The 25508-nt window shown below is 37.6% G+C and overlaps 1 protein-coding gene across 1 annotated transcript; it reads right to left on the bottom strand.

Annotated features, from left to right (window-relative positions):
• Positions 1-716: 716 nt before the first annotated feature.
• Positions 717-24044, bottom strand: LOC140240682 (sulfhydryl oxidase 1-like). Its single transcript, XM_072320435.1, has 11 exons — positions 23798-24044; positions 18175-18275; positions 17552-17603; positions 15051-15159; positions 13396-13489; positions 12195-12340; positions 6502-7092; positions 5550-5679; positions 4558-4677; positions 3484-3622; positions 717-2799 (listed from the first exon to the last, which is right to left on the bottom strand). Exons 1-11 carry the CDS (start codon positions 24042-24044, stop codon positions 2126-2128), a joined length of 2403 nt encoding a protein of 800 aa, XP_072176536.1. The 3' UTR covers positions 717-2125.
• Between the last annotated feature and the right edge of the window lie 1464 nt (positions 24045-25508).

The raw sequence follows: 25508 nt of genomic DNA, 5'->3' as shown, positions 1-25508 counted from the left end.
ATCTCACAGACTGCTTGGAGTTAAACACTGCAAACTGAGACCATGCTGTGAGATAAACCAAACTAGGTTTGACTACATTTGAAAAATATTCTGCTCTACCAATATTATGATGTATGTCTTCAAATAGAGCTTGCACAGTACCTCAGTACATCCTGGTATTTCAGTCCTAATCACAGACACATTCACAATATCTTTTTAGTATGTCATGACTGTAGGAATACCTTTGCTATCATATAGCACCATACAACATTGACAAAAAAATTATGAAAAAAAAAAATCTTATACCAAAACGAAAAGCTTGTTCGCAGAAAACTTGTTGAACCCTTTCTGTTTGATTTAGCTCAAACTATTTCTTTCCTAAACCTTAATGGGACACCTTGCAAAAAAAAGAAAAGAAAAGAAAAGAAAAAAAGAGACATTCAGCTTCAGACCGAAGTAATTTCATGATCTTTAAGGGTAGTCTGAAGGCATCCCCCCCCCCCCCCAATCCCATCCTCCTCATACTGGGAGAGAAGCTTCGACTGTCATTATGACAAAAGACTTACAGGCTGAACGATCATCCCACTATCTATATCATCATATTTCAGCATTTCAGCAGAGAACATAGGAGAAAAGCTTGAAAGCTGATGAAAATTTGCAATTTCTGCAGGAATTCAAAACTTATTCACTTCTTGAGAGTGTTCAGAGAGATGTACAGTGAGTGCAAAGGTGACAATTTTAAGCGACAGATCTCTATTAGGGAAAAAAAAAAATGTGCATAACTGCATAATCAACAGAAGGATTGCTATTGTAGGGTCTTGCCTGTCTATACTATTTAATGTATGTAATGTAGTACATGGAGTGCCAATTTGTGAATCACATGTGATACAGTACAGCACAACAGGCAATTATTCGCTTGCATAGTGATTCTATGTTCTACATACTTATTTGGCACAGAATAACTTCCTATAAGTCTTTTCATCAGCATGACACATTTTAGTTAAACAATCCAAACAGTGCATCACGTTGCAGAGTTGTCAAATTAAGTTCAAGTTTTTACCCAAGCAACTTTGGATTTGAGCTGTTCGTATTCATAATTCAATTTAATGACAGCCAAAGTGCTGTATGTCACACAGTCTTGAATCACTTGTGCTCTTCTTCTAATTACAGCACAGAAACCACTCAGTGTAGTACTTAATTACATTTTATAGAACGGTTGAGAAAATTCTGCAATCTCATTGGTTGAGAGCAGGATGTCACTTTTTACCAGAAACACATTTGACAACAAATAAGCAAATTTATGATTACTGAATTTAGCCACCATAAAGATGCTAAATTATGCACTTGTTGAAAAAGTTTGCACATTTAGCAAACGGTCCTGCCCCGAGCTAGAGATGATTGGTCGTGCATCCAGTAAATTTGCCATGCACTGGTAATTACTGGATACATGATTGAAAGAACTGTACTCCTGGCAAAAACTTTGTCCACCGTTCTTTAAAACAGATGATTTACATGTAAACGTTTTTAGTGCATCGATTGAAATAGTGTGCATGCAGTAACTATGGAAACTAGTCTAAACAATTCTATAGTAACCTTTGTGCTCACAATTTCTACTGACACACTCAGATCTGTGCATCATTTGCATACTGGTATTTAAGTATTTAAGTGCTGTCTCCACATAAACATCATGAATAGTGCCATATACTTCCTCTTGTGCTGGCAAAATGCTGATGCTGCACAATACACAGTCAGTCAGTCATAAAACTATAATCTTTGATATCTTTGATATGTCAGTAAGTTATCCGTTACTCATATAATACTGGCAAGTTTTTCATGATCCACTGGCAATAACCTTCCTGGACCATGCATTCTGAAAAATTACACCCATCAGTACAGGATAGCTGTCTTTGAAGCCAGCAACAACAGATGGCTCCAGAGAAGATAAGGTTCTTGTCAATCTTCCGAGAGAAACAGTCATCAATCAGTCAGACAATGATGAGATGCCCTGTTACTATGGCAACAGCTTGATGCAGTTCCTATAACTCATAAGATATTCTCAAAAACTGAGACTACCTACAGAGTTGATTGTTCTTGTTGTTTGTAAAAAGACACAAAATGAGAATGAAACAGGTTTGGGCGTCTGTACTCAGGGTAAAAGCCTGACCTTTCGAGTTCTTCTCCTTCTCCAAGCAAGCACAAAGTAGATACAAACGATCAGCATGATGCAGCTAATGTTCAGCATCATGCACAGACTTAGATCAATGCTGTTGATCCCGAGACCAAAGTACCCCGCCCGCTTTGTCTCCACGGCGAGCCTGATGTCCATCTCACGCTGTCGCAGCCGAAAGAGGACCTCTTGCCTCACTTCATCGGGATTCAGCGTCACTCGAGTCCTTGCAATTAGTAAACCATTTTCCACATCACCCATATCCTCATTCTCTTCCTTCTCCTTTTCCTCCATTAAATAGAGCCTGGAGAAATCAAAATTCCTCATACTGTAGAACTCCTTGAGGAATCCAAGCACCCGACTCTCCTCCCAAAGCTCCACGTTGGTGCTGGCGTAACACGAGGCACACATCTCCCGCGGTGGGAACGACACCTTGGGATGCTCGGGATCCTCGGAGGGGTCGCCACGGAGACGCTTGTTGACGCGGTTGTGAGTGCGCCACAGCCAGAGGATAGCATCATCCAGGGAGGTGACAGAGGAGTCGAGGTCGGCGACTTCCTTGCGGAAGTTCTCCCGGCAGTTCTGGCAGCTGAAGAAGGAGAGGATGTAGCCCCGCATCGCGTGGAGGACTTCCATGTAGCTCACATTGTCATCTTCAACAGGAGAAAAGTATATTCATAGATTGGCACACTGATTCATTGTCTCCTTGACAACACAAGGTTCAGTGTAACAGGTTTAAAGATTTCTAAATAAATCTCCAACTCACCAACTCTGAAATATCTGAGATGGTTGATTTCCTCTCAATATATCTTGCCCTATTCTGACAAAACAAACCAGGCAGCATATTCTAAGAATCTAAGTTATAAAAAGATTCTAGTTAGGATTTACAATATCCGATCTGAGGCCAGGTTCTCAGCAGAAACACTTGTTACACAAAAAGATATCTACAAAAAGATGTCCAGATGACATGATATTGCCTTGATGTCAGTGTGTGATATGCTAAACATGTCTTTGGGTTATATATATATTCACAGAAATAGAGGGACTTTCACCTTTTATACTGTGCTCTGTAAGCGGACTAACATGCACGCTGGAGTGCTGTTTGCCAATTAGCACAGACGTCTGGAAACTAAGTGTCAATGAAGAGAGATTACCTAATCCCCATAATCTCTATTCCCTCTCCATGGCCTTCCTAACTTTGAGATGAGGTCATGTTTGGATGGATTACCAAATGCTGATGATAAGGCTTAGCTAGTTAAGCCAAGCGCCTGGGCAAATAGAGGGTTAAAAAGAAGAATGTCGTAACCACCACCACGTTAGAGAAAGGTTAGACTTACATCTCCTGGTGAGCGATGCTTGTGAGACGGTGAGAGTGTGGAACAGTGTCCATAGACCACAGGGGTAACCACGGAAGTGTGGCTCGCTTCCACGGCAACCAACAAACTCCAGCCGATTGGCTAGGCCGCTACCAGGTTTCTGTAGATCACAAACAAAAGCCATTAGCAAACAAAGTCCCATTCAGAGAAACAAGCTCTATACACTGTGAGATTATACACAAGGTTTAGAATGCAATCTTACTGCTGTCATAAGGGTAGAACAATTTGGGTATATTTGTACAAGAGTTCACAATTACATGTAGTTACTGTCAAACCAGAAATATTCTCAGCATGAAACTTTCACGAATTGGAGCCTTTAAAACTTTCGCAAATTGCTGATCATGAAAAAATTATGAGTATACTACTGTATAAGCAGTTAAATTTTCACGAATTTCGCTTATCACACTGTTGGTCTGCAAATTTAACAATGTGCGAAAATGTCGCCATGCGCTAGGGTAATAGTGCACTTGAATATCCTCAGTGTCAATTCGTGAAAACAACATCTCGTGAAAATGTCCATGACTCCCTCATTCTCACAAATATCTGTACACGAAAATAACAGTTTATACAGTACATGTACTAGCATTCAATGCACCGTGAAGACAAAAACTTTCATGACTTTAACTTTGTGAATCTTGGCACCGCGTGAAATTCACAAAAGTGTCATGCATACAAAAAATTCTGGTTTTACAGAAGTCATCTAACTCACAACACTGTAAAACCGCAAAGTTGAGTCCACGCAATGTAATCTTGTGTCGTGCTTTGACTTTTTATCAACACATTCTACATTATTTCTACTTACAGAAATGCTTGTATTTCATATGCTAGAAGGCTCTAAAACATGACCCTTTGAGGATGGGCTGATTTTGTTAGAACACGTATTTCCCACAGACACCTACCCGAGTGTACTTAGGAGTAGGCTTCAACAAATTAAGACAGGGATTGTACAGTGTGTTACAACACTTGTTGCTGAGCATCACATATCGGAAATTGCCTGAAAGATGACATAGTAAAAGATGAAGTTGAGACTTGTACCTTGGTAGGGTCAACCACAGCCAGCCAGTCTTCGATGGGGATGCTTGAGTGTTGTCTGTCTACCAGCCACTTGTGGGTGGTCTCCAAGAATGAGGATACCTTCTTTCTAAGGGGCAGGTACTGTGGAGTCACAGACATTGAAATAACGGATAAATGCATGAAACATCTGTTTGTTTGGGGGGGGGGGGGGAGGGGGGTTGAGAACTGACCAATATATCATTGTCCCCTGAAAGGAGGTTCTGTTTTTGCCAGCTTATGTTTGTTTGTTTGTTTGTTAGTAATTTTACTTAAAAAGTTATGAATTAATTTTCATGAAATTTTTCAGGCTTGGTCTGTTTCAGGAATATGCAATTTTATTTTTTGGTGTTGTCCCAGGTCAAGATGTGAATCAAGGTTGCTTTGTTCTATTTTTAAAAGAATGTATGTCAAGTTTTACAGTCCTCAGCAGAGATTAGCACTCTCCAAATGCTTCTGCTTTATAACCGTGTAGAGATAATCACCAGAGGACATTTCCAATTCAGGTAGGAAAACAGAATTGGTATGTAAAAAGAGAAAAACAAAATTGGAGTAAACTGTTTTTTTTTCTTTTTTTAAATAAGTTTAAACAACTAGTATATTGATTTTAAAAGGACAAAATGGTATTTCTCATGATTTGTGTTACGAACCATCACACAATTACCAATTATTTTTCCTTCCTTGGGACCATTACTTGTTGTAAACAGCTTGATGTATGGTGAAAGAGCATTCTTTCATTAATCCCTGAAGCAATACTGAAATCAATTGTTTCCTACACATACAATTCATGCAAGATCTTACTTTCCTTCAGCACAGTACTTTCCTCAATCTCTGCTGCCAGTCTGGCCACTGTCCAAATGTTTACTTCATTCTTGAAGAACTCTGAAATGGTTACATTACAACTTAACTGTTTAAACAGTGCCAAAGTAGACATTGGCACACACTGAAAAAGAAAATAGAAAATTAAGATCTCCTACCTTCTTGAGAACTGCTACATAGTCAATGAGTGCCTGGAGAGCAGCGCCCTCTATCATGCTGCGGAGGGAAACTTCCTGTCGCAGGGAATACTGGATGACAGACTCCAGGTCCAGCATATAAACCTTAGGCCTAAACAGAGACAAGTTATGGAGTGAAGAAAAATGTTCAGATTGTGTAAATGCTTAAGTTTGTTTAGAGAGCAAGATTGGCAGTTTGCATTTGCATTACATTATGCAATATGTAATTTTGCTGTTGCTGTTAAGAGAAAAGTCTTGACAGCTGAATTTAAAGGAATTGGAAGACAAGGGTACAGACAAACAGTAAAACATTTAAATGGGCATAATAGTTTCAAGGTAATTGATGGAAAAGATTTGTTTTCTATGCAATTAATATGGGGTATCACACTTTCAACTAATTTGGTGACATGTAAATTTCTTACAGCTAATTGGTCATTGGTCTACAGTTCCCAAAGTTACTGCAAGTAATATCAGGCTGCCAGTGTGCAAAAGCTTCTTAAGACAGGGTACATTATGTAGGGCAGTTTTAGTTTAAAGTGTAAGATCAATCACATTGACATCATTGTAAGGAGGTCCTAAAGAAGGATTATGATATGAACACTTTTGAAATCAAGCTGAAGAAGACAGGAGCCGTCTGTGGAATGACAAGAATACAAAAAGACAGCTCTCTGTTCACTGGGTCAAAGTAGGACACACTTTGTTCAACATTTTACCACAAGCCATTATGAAATTTCATTAAATGTCATATGACCTCATGATGATTTCAGAGCCAGCTTCAACTTATACATTCAAAGAGTTCTGTCTACAGCAAGAGGAAGTACTGTAAGCTCTGTTTTCTTCTTCACATGAATAGATTTTTGTTTTGCTCCTTTAACTGTTTGTATTTGAAGTGAAGTGATGAAGTGGAAACAAAGTGAAGAGAATGTTTCATTACCATTCGCTGGGTCTCTGGTCCGACAGCCTCACGTTGGTCTTTTTCTGCATGGCTTTCTCCCGGTTCTTGGCCTGCATCCTTTCCCACATCACCTTCTCATCGTTGGTATCTCCCTCTCCATCCATCTCTCCTCCAACTCCTCCTCCCGCTCCTCCGGCATCGCCCTTGGCTTCATGCCTGGCCGCCTCGTAAACTTCACCCGCATCACCACCGTTAGTGTCTCCTCCAGCGGCACCACCGGTATCCGCACCAAACTCCGCCCCTTTCCCGTCTCCATCTCCTCCTGGTTTCAGCAGCAGGTGGACTCCATCCTCCTTCTTCTGAGCCCCGCCTTCTTTCACTTGCAGATTTCCCTCGTCGTCGACGTCCCTCCCGTCAAAGTCACTCTCCACCTCGTCCCCCTCGCTCTTTCTCGCCCCTTCTTTAGCGCCCTGCACGCCTCCAAGAGGCAGCAGGAAGCGGTCCTGGTCAGTCTCCTCGTTGGCATGGTTACCATTGTCTACCTCTTTAGGAGGCTCATTGGCATCTTCCTTCATTTGGTTTGCCTTGATGTACTTCAAGATGCCGTCTGTGTAAGATTTTCTGTCTGACCTTTAACAAAACAACAAAAAAATCAAAGTTTTGATTTGGAATATTCAAGAGTAACATATAATGTGATAATAATGACATGAAGCATATTTAAATAAGAATGCAAGTGCATTCCCCTCAATCAATCGCTTTTTCCCTTTCCTATCTCTTCCCACTGGGAGTCTGAAGTCAAGCAAGAAGGCTTGATGGTCCAGCAGATATTGGATGGTTCAAAATCATCTATGCTCGAAATGGAACAAAGGATGGGATATGCTAATTAATGCATAACAGAGAAATGCTTGTGATGAAAAATTTGGGTCATTTACTCAAAGCGCAGAGTGAGCACATAGTTTGTGCTGTTCTATAAATATTTCTTGCATTTGGCAAGCATAATACATTGTTAACAGTGAGCAGATCACCTTTCAGATTATTATGTATTTTTAATAACATGTATTTTCAACTTTTTGAGCTTCCACTGACCTTATATTTGGACTGGCCAGCCTTTTTCCAATTCCATACTAAGTATATATAGTATATAAGCTCTAGACGTACCTAAAGAAAAGATAAATCCCCTGATCTTTTGTCTGCTTATTTTGGCCACAGTCTTTGTGATATCATATCTAGTTGACAACTGAATGATACAGTGCATACCCAGATATGCACATGCGGGACTACATAGCAAGCATTGTTCAAGGATGTTCGAGAGATGAAGTTACAACTGACTATAGTTATTCAATCAGCTGTCAGTCTCCTATGGATGGACAAAAGAATTCCACAGGTGCATTTGTGCCTTTGATGTTTGATGCTTGAAGCCGCCATCTTTCTGAGCAATCTGAAGATTCATTTTTAACGCTAACATAATATCGGGTATATGCTGCTCGTTTATATGTCAAATGCAATGAAATTTCACCTAATGATAAGGCATATAAAGCAAAAGTCAATTCCGTTTGAAAATATGTGTAAAAGTGTAAATCTGAGCTGTATTTTGTGAAAGTGTTTGAAATTTTACCCTCATGGAAAGCTGGTTTTATCACTTTTCTCCTTATTTCCGCCAAACGAAACTAATATGGTATCATCTTCAAGTATAGTTCTTTATAAATTAATATGTCAGATTAGCATACAGACACGTACAGTCGAGCAATTTTGATATCTATTTCAGCAATATTTGAGCAATTTCTATTCGCGAACCCCCGTGCCTTTACCATTGTCTGTAGGGATAGCGAAAAGTAATTACCATCACAAAGACATATCTTCCTTGGAAAGTGGCTGATGATTATGCAATGAGACACGAGTCAATTGTCTTCGCATCTGAGCAGCAGATCCAGTTTGACACATACTTCAAATATTTTTGAGTGGCGGCTTCGAGCATGGGATCAAAGTGAATAAGACCCCGTTTACAGTGCGGGGCTGGGCCGAGCCCAACCTCAATTGCGAGGCCGAGCCCCGCAATTTTGTCCGTTTACACTGCCGGGCTTGGCCACGCTTTTAATTTCAAACCTTTCAATATTTTGTCGTAGTGGCGCTCTGATTGTAAACAAACGCAATTTGGTATAGTCTGGTTTTCAGACCCTTTGCCAACTGGATTCCGTGGCGACGAAGTTCCGTGACGACGAAGTCGCCGTTCGGGCAAAGGCCTTTGCCGAAGGAACAAAACCACCTTAAACTATACTAGTTTTTGACGTTGAGGGGGTTAATATCCTGAATAGCGAAATAGTACAGGCAGAGGGTCTGGAAGCCAGACTAAAATTGGCCGCACATTTGGCCCAGTTTGCGTTTACACCAAGAAGAGGTCGGGCTTGGCCGCGGCTCTGCCACGGCCGAGACCACCTCCAGAGCGGGGCCAAATTTGCGGCCTCGCATTTGGCCTCGCATTTGGCCTTTTGCGCGTTTACACTGAAGTGAAGGAGGGCTCGGCCGCGGCCGAGCCTCGCACTGTAAACAGTGTCCTGTCAGTGTGACCTTGCAATCGGAAAATTCTAAATCTGCTGTGAATGTCGACACTGTTTTTAACAATTCTCAAAACGCTGCAGTAGACAACGCAGTTTTAGATTCACAGCCTAATGAAAGTCAACGTTATTTATTATTCCAGTGGAGCAGTGACAGCGCTGCAATATTTAAACAGAAAATCAAGGACTCGGCTGAGCTAATGTGTGAAAATGTGGAATGTTTAGATGGGAATGCAAATCAAGATAGTATTGATTTTTGTTACTCACAATTATGCAATATGTTCGTCAGTGTTGCACAAGATGTTGGCATTTGTAAGTGGAGACAATCTCGACATAATATAAACAAAAATGAGACTGTCAATAAGGATAAAAACAACCATCAGCCTTGGTTTGATGCAGAATGTAGAGCTGCCCGTCAGGAGTATTTGAATGTTAAAAATCGATTAAAGAGGAAGCTTAAATTTCTGGGCAGGTCAGGGGCTACTTGTCTATTGAATCATTATGAGTCTACAGGAAAGCTTTATAAGAATTTATTAAGACATAAAAGAAGGGCATTTCATAGAGATTTGAATGAATCTCTCCGTTCATTACAGGCATCAAATCCGAAAGAATATTGGCAATTACTCAACAGTAATAACGAACGCAAAGTAAAGAAAACAGGAAATGTTTCATTAGGGGATTTTGTTAATCATTTTAGTCGTTTAGGTAATAGCCAAGAGGACCAGCCCACAGGCCTGGAAGATAGTATGGGTACTTCAGAAATTGTTGAGGCAGATGGTCCCTTGGATGCCCCAGTCACTTTGGAAGAAGTGGTACTAATGATTAAGAAACTTAAAAATTCAAAAGCTTGTGGAAAAGATTTCATAAGAAATGAATTCCTTAAGAATTGTCCCGTAGAGATGCTTCATGTGTTGGTAAAGTTCTTTAATGTGGTACTGGACAGTGGTATTGTTCCAACTGAATGGTGCATAGGGATTATCATTCCTATTTTTAAGAATAAGGGTATAGACACAAATCCTGATAATTATAGAGGAATAACTCTTCTCAGTTGTCTAGGAAAACTTTTTACTTCCATTTTGAATCATCGAATCTCAGAGTTTTTCGAAGCAGCTAATATGTTAGGTGAAGAACAGGCTGGCTTTCGTTCTAATTATTCTACAATTGATAATATTTTTGTTTTGAAGACTATAATTGATGTTTATCTGCAAAATAAAAAACGCTTATACTGTGCATTTATTGATTACAAGAAAGCATTTGATCTAATTGATAGATCATCTTTATGGTACAAAATGTTGAAGATGGGGCTTAGGGGTAAACTGTTTACTGTCATTAAGAATATTTATGAAAGTGCTAAATCATGTGTGGCGGTTAGGGGGGAGATGTCAGAGTTTTTTACTTGTAACATTGGTGTACGACAGGGTGAAAACCTTTCCCCGCTTTTATTTGCCATTTATCTGAATGATTTTCAAGAATACATAAGAAATTCATGTGGTGGACTTAAATATTTGGAAAGTGAGATTTCTTACCACCTGGATTCTGTTAATGTCAAAAAAGCTTTAAATCTTTCTTGTTTACTTTATGCAGATGACACAATAATTTTAGCAGAAACTCCGGAGGAGTTGCAAAAAGCTCTTGATGCTGTAGATAGTTATTGTCAGACATGGCGCTTGACTGTAAATGCAAGCAAGACTAAAATTGTTATTTTCTCCCGTGGGAAGGTTAGAAGTATTCCTGAATTCGTTTATGCTGGTGATCCACTCGAGGTTGTAGATGACTTTGTGTACCTTGGAGTTAAATTCAATTATAATGGTAGTTTTAAAAAGGCAATTTCTAAACAAGTCACACAAGCTAGAAAAGCACTCTATAGCATGTTGGTCAAGGCTAAAAAGTTACAGCTCTCTGTGGACACACAGTGCCACCTATTTGATCATCTTGTTTTACCTGTTTTACTCTATGGTTGTGAAGTCTGGGGTTATGAGTGCATAGACCAAATTGAAATTTTCCATAGGAAATTCTTAAGAAAAATTTTGCTTGTGAACAAATGTACTCCTGATTGTATGGTTTATGGTGAAACTGGACGTGGAGTAATTTTGAACCATATTAAATGTCGAATGATTGGATTCTGGTTGAGATTAGTCAAGGGAAAAGAAACCAAACACTCATGTACAATTTTCAAATTTCTTCTGCATTTACAAGGAGACATACACTCCCCGTCAAAATCACAATGGTTATTATTTATCGCAAATATTTTTTATTATGCAGGGCTAGGGAATGTGTGGTTAGCACAAGGGGGTGGATTTAGTGCTGCATGGATTTCACACACCTCAAAAGTTAGACTTTTTGATATGTTTATTCAAGAGTGGAGAGCAGCAACATGGTCAAATAGAATCTGTACAAATTATAGAATGTTTAAGGATAATTTGACGTTAGAGAAGTATTTACAAGTCTTGTGTAAGAAAGATTATATTACATTAAGTAAATTCAGATGTAGATCTAATGGATTACCCGTTAATAAGGGCAGGTTTGATGCAAGCCTGACAGATGAATTGCATTGTACTATTTGTTCATCCGATGATATAGGGGATGAATTTCATTATATTTTTGTTTGTCCCTTTTTCAACAAAGAGAGATTATTGTATTTACCAAGTAGCTTGACGGCCAGTAGACCAAGTGCATTACATATGGCCAAATTATTCAATTCAACTAATGCTTGCCATTTGAAAAAACTAGCCAAATTTGTCAGAATTATTATGTTTCAGTTCTCTTCAATACCAAAGAAGAAAGACAGTATTTTTGTAGAAAGTAAAGTAGATGTGAATGTTTGTACACGTAGTGGTAGAGTAGTTAAACGTCCTTTACGCCTTGTTTTGTAAACATATTTATTTATATCTGTTATTTTCACACGTACATGTACATTATCACTTATATTTTTGTATTCATATATTGTAAATATGTTTGTACTCTCATACCCCGAGAGGGGGTCGATAGAGTCAATAAAATCTTACAAATCTTACAAAAGACTGTTGTGACTCCATTTCTCGAACTTCCTTGCAATGTCACTGTCCAGCATTCTACTCCACCCCATCCAACTTCAAGGTCCAACATGAATGACATCTTGTTACACTCTCTGATATCACCATTTACATCGCAAAATGCTGATGGATGCTATTCAATACTTACCCCTGGATCCCAGTACGACCGCCGGTTCGGTCCAGAACGTAAACAGAAGGAAAGAACACAACTCCCCATTTGGCCACCAGTGGGTTGTCTGCCTTCCTCATCCAACAGGCATCCACACCGGGTGTGGACATCACGTCCAGTATGATCTGGATGATAATGTAATGCCATGAGTTTAAAATAAGAAATATAAGGTCAGTGGTATGCACACAGTACCTCTTCGTCGATGGTTTCACATATTTATCATTGGGTGGTTTCACAGATACAGGTGAGGCATGCAAAGGAATATATATTTTTTGTTAATATTGTATTAGTGATTACTCTCTTTTGCTTTTTCCCATGGTTTCCTAAATTGTATGGTTAAAAGGAATCAGCAGGTTTATCTGCATGAAATATCCACTCCTGATTATCAAATGATCCCTTTCAGCATTCTTAGTACTGAGCATTAATTTTCCAGCCATTTTTTTTTTTTTTTTTAACCTAAACATTTTGTTGCAGTAACTACAATCCGGAACAAGTGGCGGGTGGGATGAGGGATTGGAAGTAACGGATGAATCATACTTATTGATCCTTCAATCATTTGTGATATTTTACTGGTTATAATAAATGTATACTGTTACTTTGAATGTAAGCTGTAATTTAATTTTACATTGTTATATGTTCTATTTACCTAATATCATTTTTATTCAACTTTATATTTTGATTATTGTTTGAACTTATTTATATTTTGTATTGTATTGAATGTATTGTATTGTTATAGATTGTAACATTGTATTGTTCAAATTTTTTTTCAAATTGTAAATTGTATTTTAATCTTTTTATGTTATACAGGCTTCTCTTGTAAAGCAGTTAATATGTACTGAAGACACTACCCTGTGTATAAAGAACACAGAATAAATAATAAATTTAATAGTAAGTACACTATGTATGTACAATTAATGACAGTATTTCTTTTATTATGCTTTCTCCAAAACAACTACATGTAAAATGATTATAATTACTCCTTATCATGCTGTCAACATTATCATCATAGTTGTGATGATAATAACGGCAACAAGAATAACTAGGCACGTCGTCATGGCAACTGGTATACCTTAAATATCATCCCACGCTGGAAAGTTAGTTACACAATTAAAAAAGACACACACACACACACACACACATACACACATTTCACTCCTGAGCAAAGAAATATATGCTTTACCTCTTTCCCCATGAAGTTGTCCTGGCCTTGAAATATGACAACCAAGAAACCAATGTCTGAATGGTAGGTAAAAAAATCCGCTACCCATGGTGCACTGTCAGGGAAATGAACCAAAGGTCAAATATGACTTCGTGGTTATTAAGAGTTCAAGGAATATCAATGAATGTGATCTACCTCTATAGGTTTAAACCATTGACAAATATACATGTGATTATATAAAAGGCTCTTTGACTACTGGTATATTTTTGGGCATAAATGTCCTTCAACAACATTCCGGTATCCAAAGGTGATGATATTTGTACATCATATTGGATGCAACTAAATGTGATGCAGGAAAATGGATGGCCTAATATGGATATTTTCAGGATTTCAATGCAATGAGATCATCTAGTGAAATCATCATCATCTAAAAGATCCAATAATACCCCTTTAATAGTCAGTATTTACTCATCTTTCACTGCCTGAAATTTAGACAATTGATTTAAGGAGTACAAGGTGTATAATGTACTGTATGCGCATGGGATGGCAATGCCAAAGTCACATCTTGTGTTATCGCATCGTTTCAGAGAAAGAGAGAAATGGTCATGTTGACAAGTCAGTTACTTTAGTTGGTTTGCACTAGACACAATGAGAAATATGCTCTAATATTGGACACTCTTGTACAGCAGTCTACTGTGTGTGTTTGAAAAAAAGGCATTGTTACTCCAACCATATTTGATATACTGGTACTGTGCAATACGGAGAGGATATAGAGTAGCAGAGGACACAGCACAGTGAGTTTCCATTGTGTACAACTAAAAATGACATACAAATGCGTTATATAAATAGTATTCTGTGTTATTAGGTCTCAACAAAGCAAACATTCAATACATTGTACCAGTAAGATCTAAGCATCTCATACAATATGGCATCAAATGTAGGTGTCATACTGTTTAATCATATGGCAAGGATTCATGTTGCCTTTTCATAAAACAAATATCACACACAAAACATTCTCTTTTTTGGTACTGAGTGTCCTTTGAACAAATTCAGTATAACCTTCTTTGTTTAAACTGTTCCCCAACTACTTACAAGCAATAATTTTTCCTACAATGCTCACTGAGGTGCTTTGTGTTTATATGTGTATTTTTCAATGTTGCAAACTCAAATCATAAGAATAGCATATTTGGTTTCTCGATCTGACTGCTACATTGTACAAGAGGTCAAAACTTCTTAACGAAAAAAAAGTATCTAAGTAGATCACATACATGTAAGCACCATTCTGAGAGATCAATAAACTAAGTATATACAAACTCATGTATGCATACAAGAAATAGCAATCTTTGAAACTGGCCAGGCATGGATACTGTACGAGCTGAAATTTTCGCGTACAGATATTTTCGCGAATTGCTACTTGGAGGTCATTTGCGCGTGTTGTTAATTTCGCGGTTGAGACGGTCTAACTGAACGTAACTATTTGCGCGTTGTTATTATCGCGTGTTGTTATTTTCGCGGTTCAAAGGCGATTCGCAAAATTCGCGAAAATAAAACCATCGCGAAATTCGGGAAAATAAAACCACCGCGAAAATTTCAGCTCGTACAGTACATTGTAGGTGACAATAATTATGTACAATGTATTTCTTATGTGATATGCATCAAAGGTGAAGGCTGCTTACTCGACTGGATTGAGGTCTGGCCAGTGAACAGACCGCAGAAGATGATGAGGAGTTTGTTTCTCTACCTGGGCCGCTATCGCTTCTCTCATCACCCTAACATCTCGTGCTCCTAGGGAGAAAGCATCCATGACAGCAATGCAATGTGTGAGATGGTTATCAGTGCTTGTGATTTCAAATGATTAGAACACAATACCATGGACTGGAAAAAAGAGGTTGGGCACAAAGAGGAATAAAAACAAACACACAAACAAAAAGAGGGCAATGGTGTACATAGGAAGAGCTAGATATTTTATATCTTACATCTAATACCGTTTTTTTTTCCCGACCATCTGATGTCCTCCATCCTATCATGATACCATATTTCCCACTTCTCATACCTGAGATGCATAATGTACGTAACTTCATATACATAATGTAACTTCATAAACTCATATTCTGCAGTATTTTACGCATTGGAAATCTTACTGTACTTTGTCTTCAAGAGCAAATCAAACACCAGAGACCAAGCTTGATGTACGTGCAAAATGTTAATGAGTACTAGATCACACAGTCTGGAATTAAGATTTAAAGATTCAAGGCTTGGCAATGAAATGTGCTCTTCCACTGCTGAACTCCTCGCCATATGTTGGATTTTTAATCACACATCAACCTTGGGTGGGTCTGAGAAAGCTATGAGCCCAGTTTACCCTAAGCTCATGGCTATTTGCTAAACTCGTATTCGAGCACTAGTTAATATCTGACTCATGTCCACAGGAAGGCCGTGGATATATGTCAATATTTGTTGTGATAAGTGATACTGTGATTATCAATATGCTACAATGTAGTTTATGTATCCTCAGAGGTAAGACAATATGTTTTTCACTCTCTATGCAATATGAAAAAAAAAAACACATAATAGTACATAACCCAAGTTATTTCATTTTATCATCATTCACTATTTGAGGCATCCTCTAAATGCAGTATACATGTTCATATCTTATCAATTTGTGTTCATATCTTATCAATATGTTTTCATATCAATTTCCGTCCAAATTTACAATATAACTACAAATGATATCTTGGCATAATATGCAATAAACGTGTGATCATTTCAAGTTAAAATCTAATTTGTTTTATCCTAACTGATGCCTTCCTCTCTGATTCAACAGATTTCAGTCCTTCCATGTTGATGAATGGGCTGTAAAATTATAAAATTGTTATTTCATCATAAATAGTCCAAACATGCTCTTTTACTACATTCTGGGCTTTATTAAACTTTACTGAGTCCACAGAAAATGCAATGTGAGAGAGGAACCATATTTCACTTGAAAATATCTTCAATTCCATGAATTGATTTTGATGACTGAAGTTTAAAGGGACTGTACAGTACTGGTTGAGGTGGGGATTCATGTCTTGAACATTCCTAAGTGAGATAATGAGAAACTTCTTATGAAATATGAAAGAGCATGTAATTTTAAGAAGGATTCAACGTTTATTTGATGAAAATTGGTTTTCAAATGGCTGAAATATCAAAAAAAAAAAAGTGATAATAATAAAAGGCTACAGGCCACGCATTTTATTAGGATCTCTTTGTTTTACTTTGTTTTTGGATATCTCAGCCATTTTAAAACCGATTTTCATCTAATAAACTTTTGATACCCCTTAGAATTACATGCTCTTTGACATCTCATAGAGTGGTTTCTGAACATCTCACAAAATGTCAAAAGCTAAATCCTCACCTCAACCAGAACTGTACACACCCTTTTATACACTGTACAAACTATATCCAGTATAAAATGAATAGAATAAAAAGTAAAAATGAAATTCTATGGTTTAGAATATGAAAATCTGTGAGATTGGTACACTACATGTGTAGAACAGCATTGCAGCTGCCTGTGACACATTAGTTATGTTCAGATAGTGATACTTAATCTCGAGGATAGCTAACCTCAAGGATAAGTTCTATGGGGCACCAAGTGTCGCACGGTTGATTCCGCTGGCGGTCAATTTCAATACGAAATCAGTCATTTTCTCAATGAAAAGGCCATTTTGTCACAAAATCAGTAATTTCATCAAGATGAAATGTTTGATTCTGTAATGAAATGGAGCATGCAACACCTGGCGTCCGATAGAACTTATCATTATCATTATTATTATTATTAGATTATTATGATCATTATTATTATTATTATTATCATCATCATCATTATCATCGTCATCATCATCATATTAATGTTATAGTATTATATCATTTTCACTACTTTTACTACTACTATCAGTGGCAGATCGGGGGGGGGGGAGCATCGGGTGCGCACCCCCTCTTTATCTATTTTCAAACAAAAGAAATAAAAAGAAAAAAATTGGGGGGCACACTTGCCCACCCCCCCCCCCCTTTAATTTTGTAAATGCACCTCCCCTTTACGAAATTCCTGGATCTGCCCCTGACTATCATCATCACCATTACTATCATTATTGTCATCATCATCAGTATAACAACAGGCTTAGGTTTACACATACTATACCTTTATAAGTTGAAGCTGTTGCATTTTCTGGTTTGGTAAAGACGTCAAAAAACTGTTGAAAGATCGGACAGAAAAATGCAATATATTTATATGATCATGAATAGTATTTAATGTAATAAAAATTGGTGATAATAATTACTTTTTTACTAACATATTGGACTAGTAGGCCCTGAGGATTGCCAGAAAAGAAGACATTATTGCCTTCACTGATCGCAACACAAAAATCCCTTCAAACTCCTCTATTCACCTGCTTTTACAAACTGATATAAAACAATTTAGGAATATGATAATGGAAAACATCAAAAGAAACATGTACATTATTCTTCATGCCAGAATTGAAATAAATCCAAGTATTATAGTGTACAGTGAATAAAGATTATTTTAGGTGGAGAATCTGTAAACATGCATGTTAGGATTTCATGTTCCATAGTCAGTGAAAGTGGGTATGAAAATTCCTGCTGTAGATATTATTTACAAAATTTTGTATAATGTTCAAAATGAAGTATTCTTGTATCTCATGTGTCATATTTGGCACATGATTTCAGCTCCAGTATTTTGTTCCAATGAATGTAAATTTACACTTGAAGGCAATAAATTCATATCCAAAACATGTTGATTCTTACCTTGATAGAGGGATAGGCATGCACATTGTTACTCCGGCACACCTCATTGTTTTTTTGCTCTGCGCAATCTATGGCCGCGATCAGGACCGCATGTTTCCAATCTGTCACAATGGAGAGTGGTATCAAGGAGAGAATTAGATGCATTAGCAAAAGGAATGAAGGTTGGGTGGGCAGCTAACAGCATACTATAATAGAAAGGGCAGTGTTCTAGCTCAGGAACACCAGAGAGCTCTTTATACCTCCGCTGCTATTAAGCTAAAAGCCCCTGAGGTTAGTGTATTTTCAGCATTGTTTTTTCAGTCTGATTAAATTTTTGTTTGTCTCATCAATTACACAAATTACTACACGGTCATGCTCACTGAGACAAGCATATTAACAATTAGGCTTTGAAACTCAGCTGACTATGTAGACAATTAAGGAACACGACTATGTGTAGGTGTATCAAGACAATAAAAAAAAAGAATATTTAAGCGTACAGTGTACGTACACTTGTTTAGTCAAGAAATTGATTATATCTGTAATTCAGCTGTCTTTTAATAACATTGTTTATTTCAAAAGTTTACATCTAGTGTTACCCTTTTATCATATTTTAGAGAAAAATTGAGCAAAGAAAATGGGATTTTCACTAATAAATTATATACACCTGTACATTCATTTCTGGTTAGTTTCCCTTTGTTTGCACTTACTTCATTTTATCATCATAGTGTATGATGTCTTATTAGGGAGCTTTAGATTTTAGACGCACGGATGTTCAAAGAGAAAAAAAACATGATCTGAGCGTGCGCAGTAACTTTATCCGCGCTACTGCGCACGCTCAGATCATGTTTTTTTCTCTTTGAACGTCCGCGCGTCTAAAATCTAAAGCTCACTATTGTCTGACTATATATAAGATGATCATTTACCAAAGACTTTTGTGCAACCGATTGACAACTTGCCGTACAATGTACATCAACATAATAAGCACCGAATTGATCAGTGTTTAAGTAGTAGCCATTGTGCAACTGATTGACAACTTGCCCTACAATGTACGTCAATATAATAAGCACCGAACTGATCAGTGTTTAAGTAGTAGCCATTGTGCAACTGATTGACAACTTGCCCTACAATGTACGTCAATATAATAAGCACCGAATTGATCAGTGTTTAAGTAGTAGCCATGATAAAAGAAATCATGGGCGTATGTACTTGAGCAGGATTCGAACCTACGACCTCCTGATCTCCAGACAGGCGTCATTTTTACTAGACCACCCAGTTCCCACAAGACAGCAAGTGTTGGTTCTAATCCTTATACGTACATAGTAGCATGCAGCGGGTACTGCATAATTATTCAAGTGGTTTCTAAAGAATATGAAAATGTAAAAAAATATATATATATTGTAGCTCTTTGATACAATCTGTCATGTCCACTACTTCAAAATGTACAGTACAGGTGTATATGTACATAATGCATAGCAGTGATTAAAGCGTCAGAATCTTAAAAAAAAAAAATATTGAGAAAATTTGTACAAAAGTAATATCAAGCATCATTTTACTCACACATGATTTCAAACAGTGATCTTTATTTAAGTTTTCAATTTTGTTCAGATTGAAGTAGAATAGATTAAAATTGAATGTCCAATGTTTATTGAGCGCCATTATATGATGTAAACCTCTGAAAAAAAAAAAACTACCATACTTACAGTTTGTGATTTCAAAAAAGTGTGTATTCCTCTGGGAAAGTCAGTCCACATATACCTGAACACTCCATTTCTATTACAGGCATAATTTACCATTTGCAGGTGAAACAAAAACCCAGCATTAGTGCTTTAAAATAGTTTTAAAATGTGAGTTAGGGATAGAAACAACCTCTGTAAAAATTTAATTTGAATCTGTATTATTGATGTTAAGTATTGTTAAATACAAAAAATGTGAACAATAGTCATAATAAAAATGTTTCCAGATTAAACCGTCTACAGTTATAATGGTTTATTAAGAAAAATACTGATCGCCTCCTTATATTTTTGGCTTTATTGCAAAAATTCTATATGGTACAATGTTTTGTGATCTACAACAGACCTACACATATGCATCAAATGTGATATCTTGAAATTTTTTTAAATCACTGCTCCTAAAGGTAAACTGGACCTTTAAGAGGGAACAACTTCTACACTGTACCTGTCCTTGAAGATAAAAGTGTTTATAGGTCCCTGATTTTTTCTTAATATCAGTTCTTATTCACATTGGTCACGTACTGTACAAGCACATTAAAGCTCTAAAAAACAACGACGAAACCACATAGAGAGCATTTGAGGAGAAGTGATGTACAAATGTATGACACTGACAATGCTAGAATGTGGCTCTGCCTATGATTTCATTGTTGACTAAATGATGTTGATAAAGGCTTTACACCTCAGTGATTACAAAATATCACAGAGGCTGTGAACATTCTTGACTTGTGGATACATGTAGATGCCTGTATGAGATACTGTTAGGCCTAATAAGGTCTTGTCAGGAGAACAAAACACAGGCTTAATAGAAATATGTCCCAGTCACAGCCACCAAGCATGCATGCGTGATAATGAAGCTACAATATCTCATAATAATAATACCATAAATTTTTAATACAAAATTGTGATGTTTCTAAGTGCATATCTCCTGTATAGGAATGACATGCAGCTGATGCATTTTAGCAGGGAGAACAACTCCCTGCTATTAGTGAGATAGAAGACCCAATAATTTAGTCAAGCATTGTAATGTCAAAATGCACTTAAACAAAACAGTCATGGACAGAATTGAATCAGTGTACTTGATAAATCCGTATCACTACGTGCATGCCATTACCTTGAGTATTTCTTGGTTTTCTCCTCACAGAAATCATAGCCATGCTACAAAGTACAGTACAAATATTTCACTGGCATAGTGTTTTTCAAACAAATCAAAACAAAAGTCTTCCTTCACCCAGTAGTTCCATTTAAGTTGTTCTTTTTTTTTTATTGTAAACCATTTTCTTTTTATTTCAATTGAGTGTTAACATGCTAACATTGTGCTCTCCTTTTGTGTGTGTGTGTGGTTGCTGATAAAACAAGGCAATACATAACATGGGGGAAAGTATATCTCTGTCAATGTATATTGTACAATTGTAGTGCACTACATCAGTTTTGAATAATTCAATAGATGGAATTCCACATACAACGATGGCTCCCACTCCTGAACAAAGTATTGAATTACTAGTAAATTGATAATACAGCCACCACATCATTTTTCCATTTTTTTTTTCTTCTTCTTCTTTCCAGCACCTAGCTTTCTACACTCAAACTTTCGATACACATCTAAATGATACCAGAACATTATGTCTCCATACCTGATGCAGAAAGAAACATAAAGTTATGAGCTATGAAGTATCACTTAAAACACCTAATGAAACAGCTGCTACAGGACTTGTGCTTTTGCTCTGCAAGGGGGCTCCCCCACTGCATAATGGCTCAATTACTACTCTAAGACTTGGACAGTTAATCAAGTTTCTCACATGAAATTATCACTAAGTCACTTTAATCTTTCCTGCACAGAAAATATTCACACATCCTGTCCCAATTAGGAAAAAAGTTTTAGAAGAGCAATCAAACTCTAGAGACAAATATGCTTTAAAAACCTGAGAGCTTAAGTTCCATCAACATCTGGAAATATTGCTGCAAAAGCTGAAAACTTATGGTGTGTTTTGTTGAAATATTCAAAACTTACAATCAGCTGCTAGTTCCAAGCATGGATATTGCCAAAGTGAGTACAAAGTACATTGTAACTAAGGACAACCAAAGTTCGTAAAGCATTCAAGTGTATAGCATACTCTTTACACTATCCCAAACGAGCTCCGCAACCAGCAATCTCTCATCATTTTCAAAAAACATCTAAAAACTCACTTGCTTCATTAATGATCGAAATGTAAAGCCCATTTGAACATGTATGTTTAAAATGGAAAATGTGCTATACATTTTATGTACTATATTTTATCATTATTATTACTATTATTATTATTATTATTATTATTATTATTTTCATTATTATTATTATTATTATTATTATTATTTTCATTATTATTATTATTATTAGTTATTATCATTACCATTATCATTATACAGGGCTACAACAGTATTAGACCCCGTTTACAGTGCGGGGCTCAGCCACGCTTTTAATTCAATCCTTTCAATATTTTGTCGTAGTGGAGCTCTTCTTGTAAACAAACGCAATTTGGTATAGCCTGGTTTTCAGACCCTTTGCCATCTGGATTCCATGGCGACAAAGTCGCCGTTCAGGCAAAGGCCTTTGCCGAAGGAAAAATCCTTTGCAGGACAAAACCACCTTAAACTATACTAGTTTTCGACATTGAGGGGGTTGATATCGTGAATAGCGAAATAGTACGGGCAGAGGGTCTGGAAGCCAGGCTAAAATTGGCCACGCATTTGGCCCAGTTTGCGTTTACACCAAGAAGAGGCCGGGCTCGGCCGTGGCCAAGACCACCTCCAGAGCGTGGCCAAATGCGTGGCCAATGTTGGCCTCGCATTTATTTGGCCTTTTGCACATTTACACTGAAATGAAGGAGGCCTCGGCCGAGCCTCGCACTGTAAAACAGGGTCTTGGACTCAAAACAAATGTTAATACTTGGTAGATCTATTCAATTCCTAACTAGGCTTGCGCACTTGTACATAATTGCATATTTTCCAGGTGTACAGAGTACACACAACTTTGCCAGGACTTTCCACCCTGCTAAAATCTTACAATCAATTAATTAGTTTCAGTAATTCGAGTGACTCTGCAGCATTCCATGATTTTAATCCATAAACGACGAGGTCCCGGTTTTTGTTGTTGTTGATGTTGTTTCTTTGTTGTCAAGATAATGTTCCACTGACAAGTCTGGCTTTACAAACCTCCTCATAGTGGAGCCAGGCAGAATTGCTAGCAGAACATCAATTGCAACAGCTGCCAGTGTACTTCAGTGACAAAGTAAAACTCTATCCCACAAGTTCATGGCATTATAATCAGTTAACAGAACATCAAAAGAATCATCATTAATAACATTACCGTCACATTATCATCATCATCACCTTGGTCATCACCATTGCCATAACCATCGTCACAGATAAATGCCCACAGAGTCAACACAACATTGCTGCAAAAACTGCATGCTGCACCCTCCCCTTTCACATCTGCCAAGTCATGTATCCGTTTTTAATTAGATATTATTGGGGAGGCAACAGTGCAATTAGGGCCTACATTAACTAACCGTTATGTAGTAAGGCCTACATCATGCAAGTGACATGGTACACAGCCGGCAGCCTCACTTCACCGACACTGTCGTTACTAATACTGTGTACAGCCACAGCACAGGTTGTGTAGCGAGGCGATGTCTAATGTTAGTTAGAATAAATTTACTAGTGTGTGTGTGCAACCAGGAAAACAGATTTTCAGCTGATCAAGCACTTATACGTTAGATCTATAGGCCCTAATAATATAGACAAGTGAATGCTATCACTCAGTATCACGTCAACCTGCACAGACACCAACGCAACAAACAGTGCAGCTGCACTGGTTTTAACACGTAATCAGTCTTGCACAGTGCAGGTGCACGGTCCAGACACTACGAAATACTCACGCCGGAGGTCTTCCGCAAGGGACTTCCACGTTGGAGCGAAGTGGACGCAATGTCCGCACCAGCTGGAGAAGAACTCAATGATCCAAACTTTATCAGAATTGTACACCGACTGAGCAAAATTAGAACCGTCTAGTAGAACGACGTGGTCGTCAGGACTATACAAGGCAGCTCGCGTACTTGTCAAAATCGCAAATATTACGATAATGTTTGACGTTCCTAAGACAAGTTGAAGGTTCCGTATTGCCATCTTGGACAAATCCAGTAGAGCGACTGGTCATCAAACCTCGGATCGGTCTCTCGTCACGAACAACGAAACCGTACCGACTCGGCTAGCTGCCGCTAGGTGGTGTCGAGCCTGTGCAAGTGGTGCAGTGTATGCGATGTGTATCAAACGCACACTGGTTGTGCGGTGTGTATGTGGGTGGCGCAGCAGGTGCGTCGTCTGATATCGTTACACCGTGTCACTTTGTGGCTATGGAACGCTTCATAAACAAACGCTCAGCTGGTCAGAGAGAGAGAGAGAGAGAGAGAGAGAAACAAAAAAACCCAGAACAGACCAAAACAAATGGATATCTACGGAACGCTATCTACGCACGTTCCCGACACCTCCCGCTGACGGGGTCAGTACAATAAAAACAAACGAAATGAAAGAAATAGATATAATAATTGGACGCACAAAATGACGAAAAACAAAGAAGAAGAAGGAGAAGAAGAAGAAAAAAAAATTTACGTCGATGTTGGGCAATTTGTCAATCAGCTGCAATGAAAAACATCTCGACGGAAGAATTTCATTAATTTGAATAAGAAAAAAAAAAACCTGCTCAATTTGTTCTCCTTATATAGTCTTGTCGTTTACTTGTTGTTTTTTTTAACAATCCTGATGGAAACTGCAAAAAACAAAGATATACTCAACCCATCAAAAGGCAAAGCAAAATATCCCTTTCAACCGAGTCCTTTGTCATGTCATGCAGGGGCGCCGGGTGGATCCAGGAATTCTGTAAAAGGGGGGCAACTAATATTTCGGGTGCCACTTCCGGGTTTCATTTCATTTTTTTCTTTTTATTTCTTTTGTTTTTAATGAAAAATAAAGGGGGGCGTGCACCGGTTGCGCCCCCTCTGGATCCGCCACTGTTGTGGTTTATATATTATATAAACAGATACTCAGTATACACATACATACAAACACACACATGCATACACATAGAACATATAAATATACTGATTAAATCTTATAAGCACAACAACAAAATTTAGATGAAATTTTATAAAAACTAAGGAAAATGTGAAATTCATTTTTGCTAATTTTTGCAATGCCTCTTGAACAGTCAATATGTAAATGAGTAAGGTGATGATGTCAACACCTCACAACTTACCATAGTTTGTACACAAAAACTTAAAATTCTAAGTTTGAACATTAGTTTAATATTGTTTGAACAATATTTAATTCAATATTGATCAAATGCAATTATTCCCCATCTCAAATCCTGATACAGTGTATATCAGACTAATCATTATTTTGAAGTTATGCAACCAGTAATCACATTCTTTCTTACACTTTTACAACAGCAAGATTTGATTTTCATCAGTTCTTTGAGGTTATACCATCATCAGCTCACTCATTTGCATATTCATATGAACTGTTCGAGAACTGTTCTGCAAAAGTTAGCAAAACTTCAAAATTCCCTATAACTAGCTTCCCTAAATTGTATCA

This window comes from Diadema setosum, chromosome 17, assembly GCF_964275005.1.
Source record: "Diadema setosum chromosome 17, eeDiaSeto1, whole genome shotgun sequence".
NCBI lineage: Eukaryota > Metazoa > Echinodermata > Echinoidea > Diadematoida > Diadematidae > Diadema > Diadema setosum.
Note: the sequence above shows the minus strand (reverse complement) of the source record. Positions and strands in the feature narration are given on the sequence as shown.

Bases quoted from the DNA above. Each gene is read 5' to 3' on its own strand.
- LOC140240682 (XM_072320435.1), bottom strand. From the start codon at position 24,044: ATGGCAATACGGAACCTTCAACTTGTCTTAGGAACGTCAAACATTATC. The intron at 13,490-15,050 runs GTAAGCAGCCTT...TTTCCCTGACAG, and splicing joins CCAGACCTCAATCCAGTCGA to TGCACCATGGGTAGCGGATT. The intron at 3,623-4,557 runs GTACAAGTCTCA...TGTGATCTACAG, and splicing joins CTGTGGTTGACCCTACCAAG to AAACCTGGTAGCGGCCTAGC.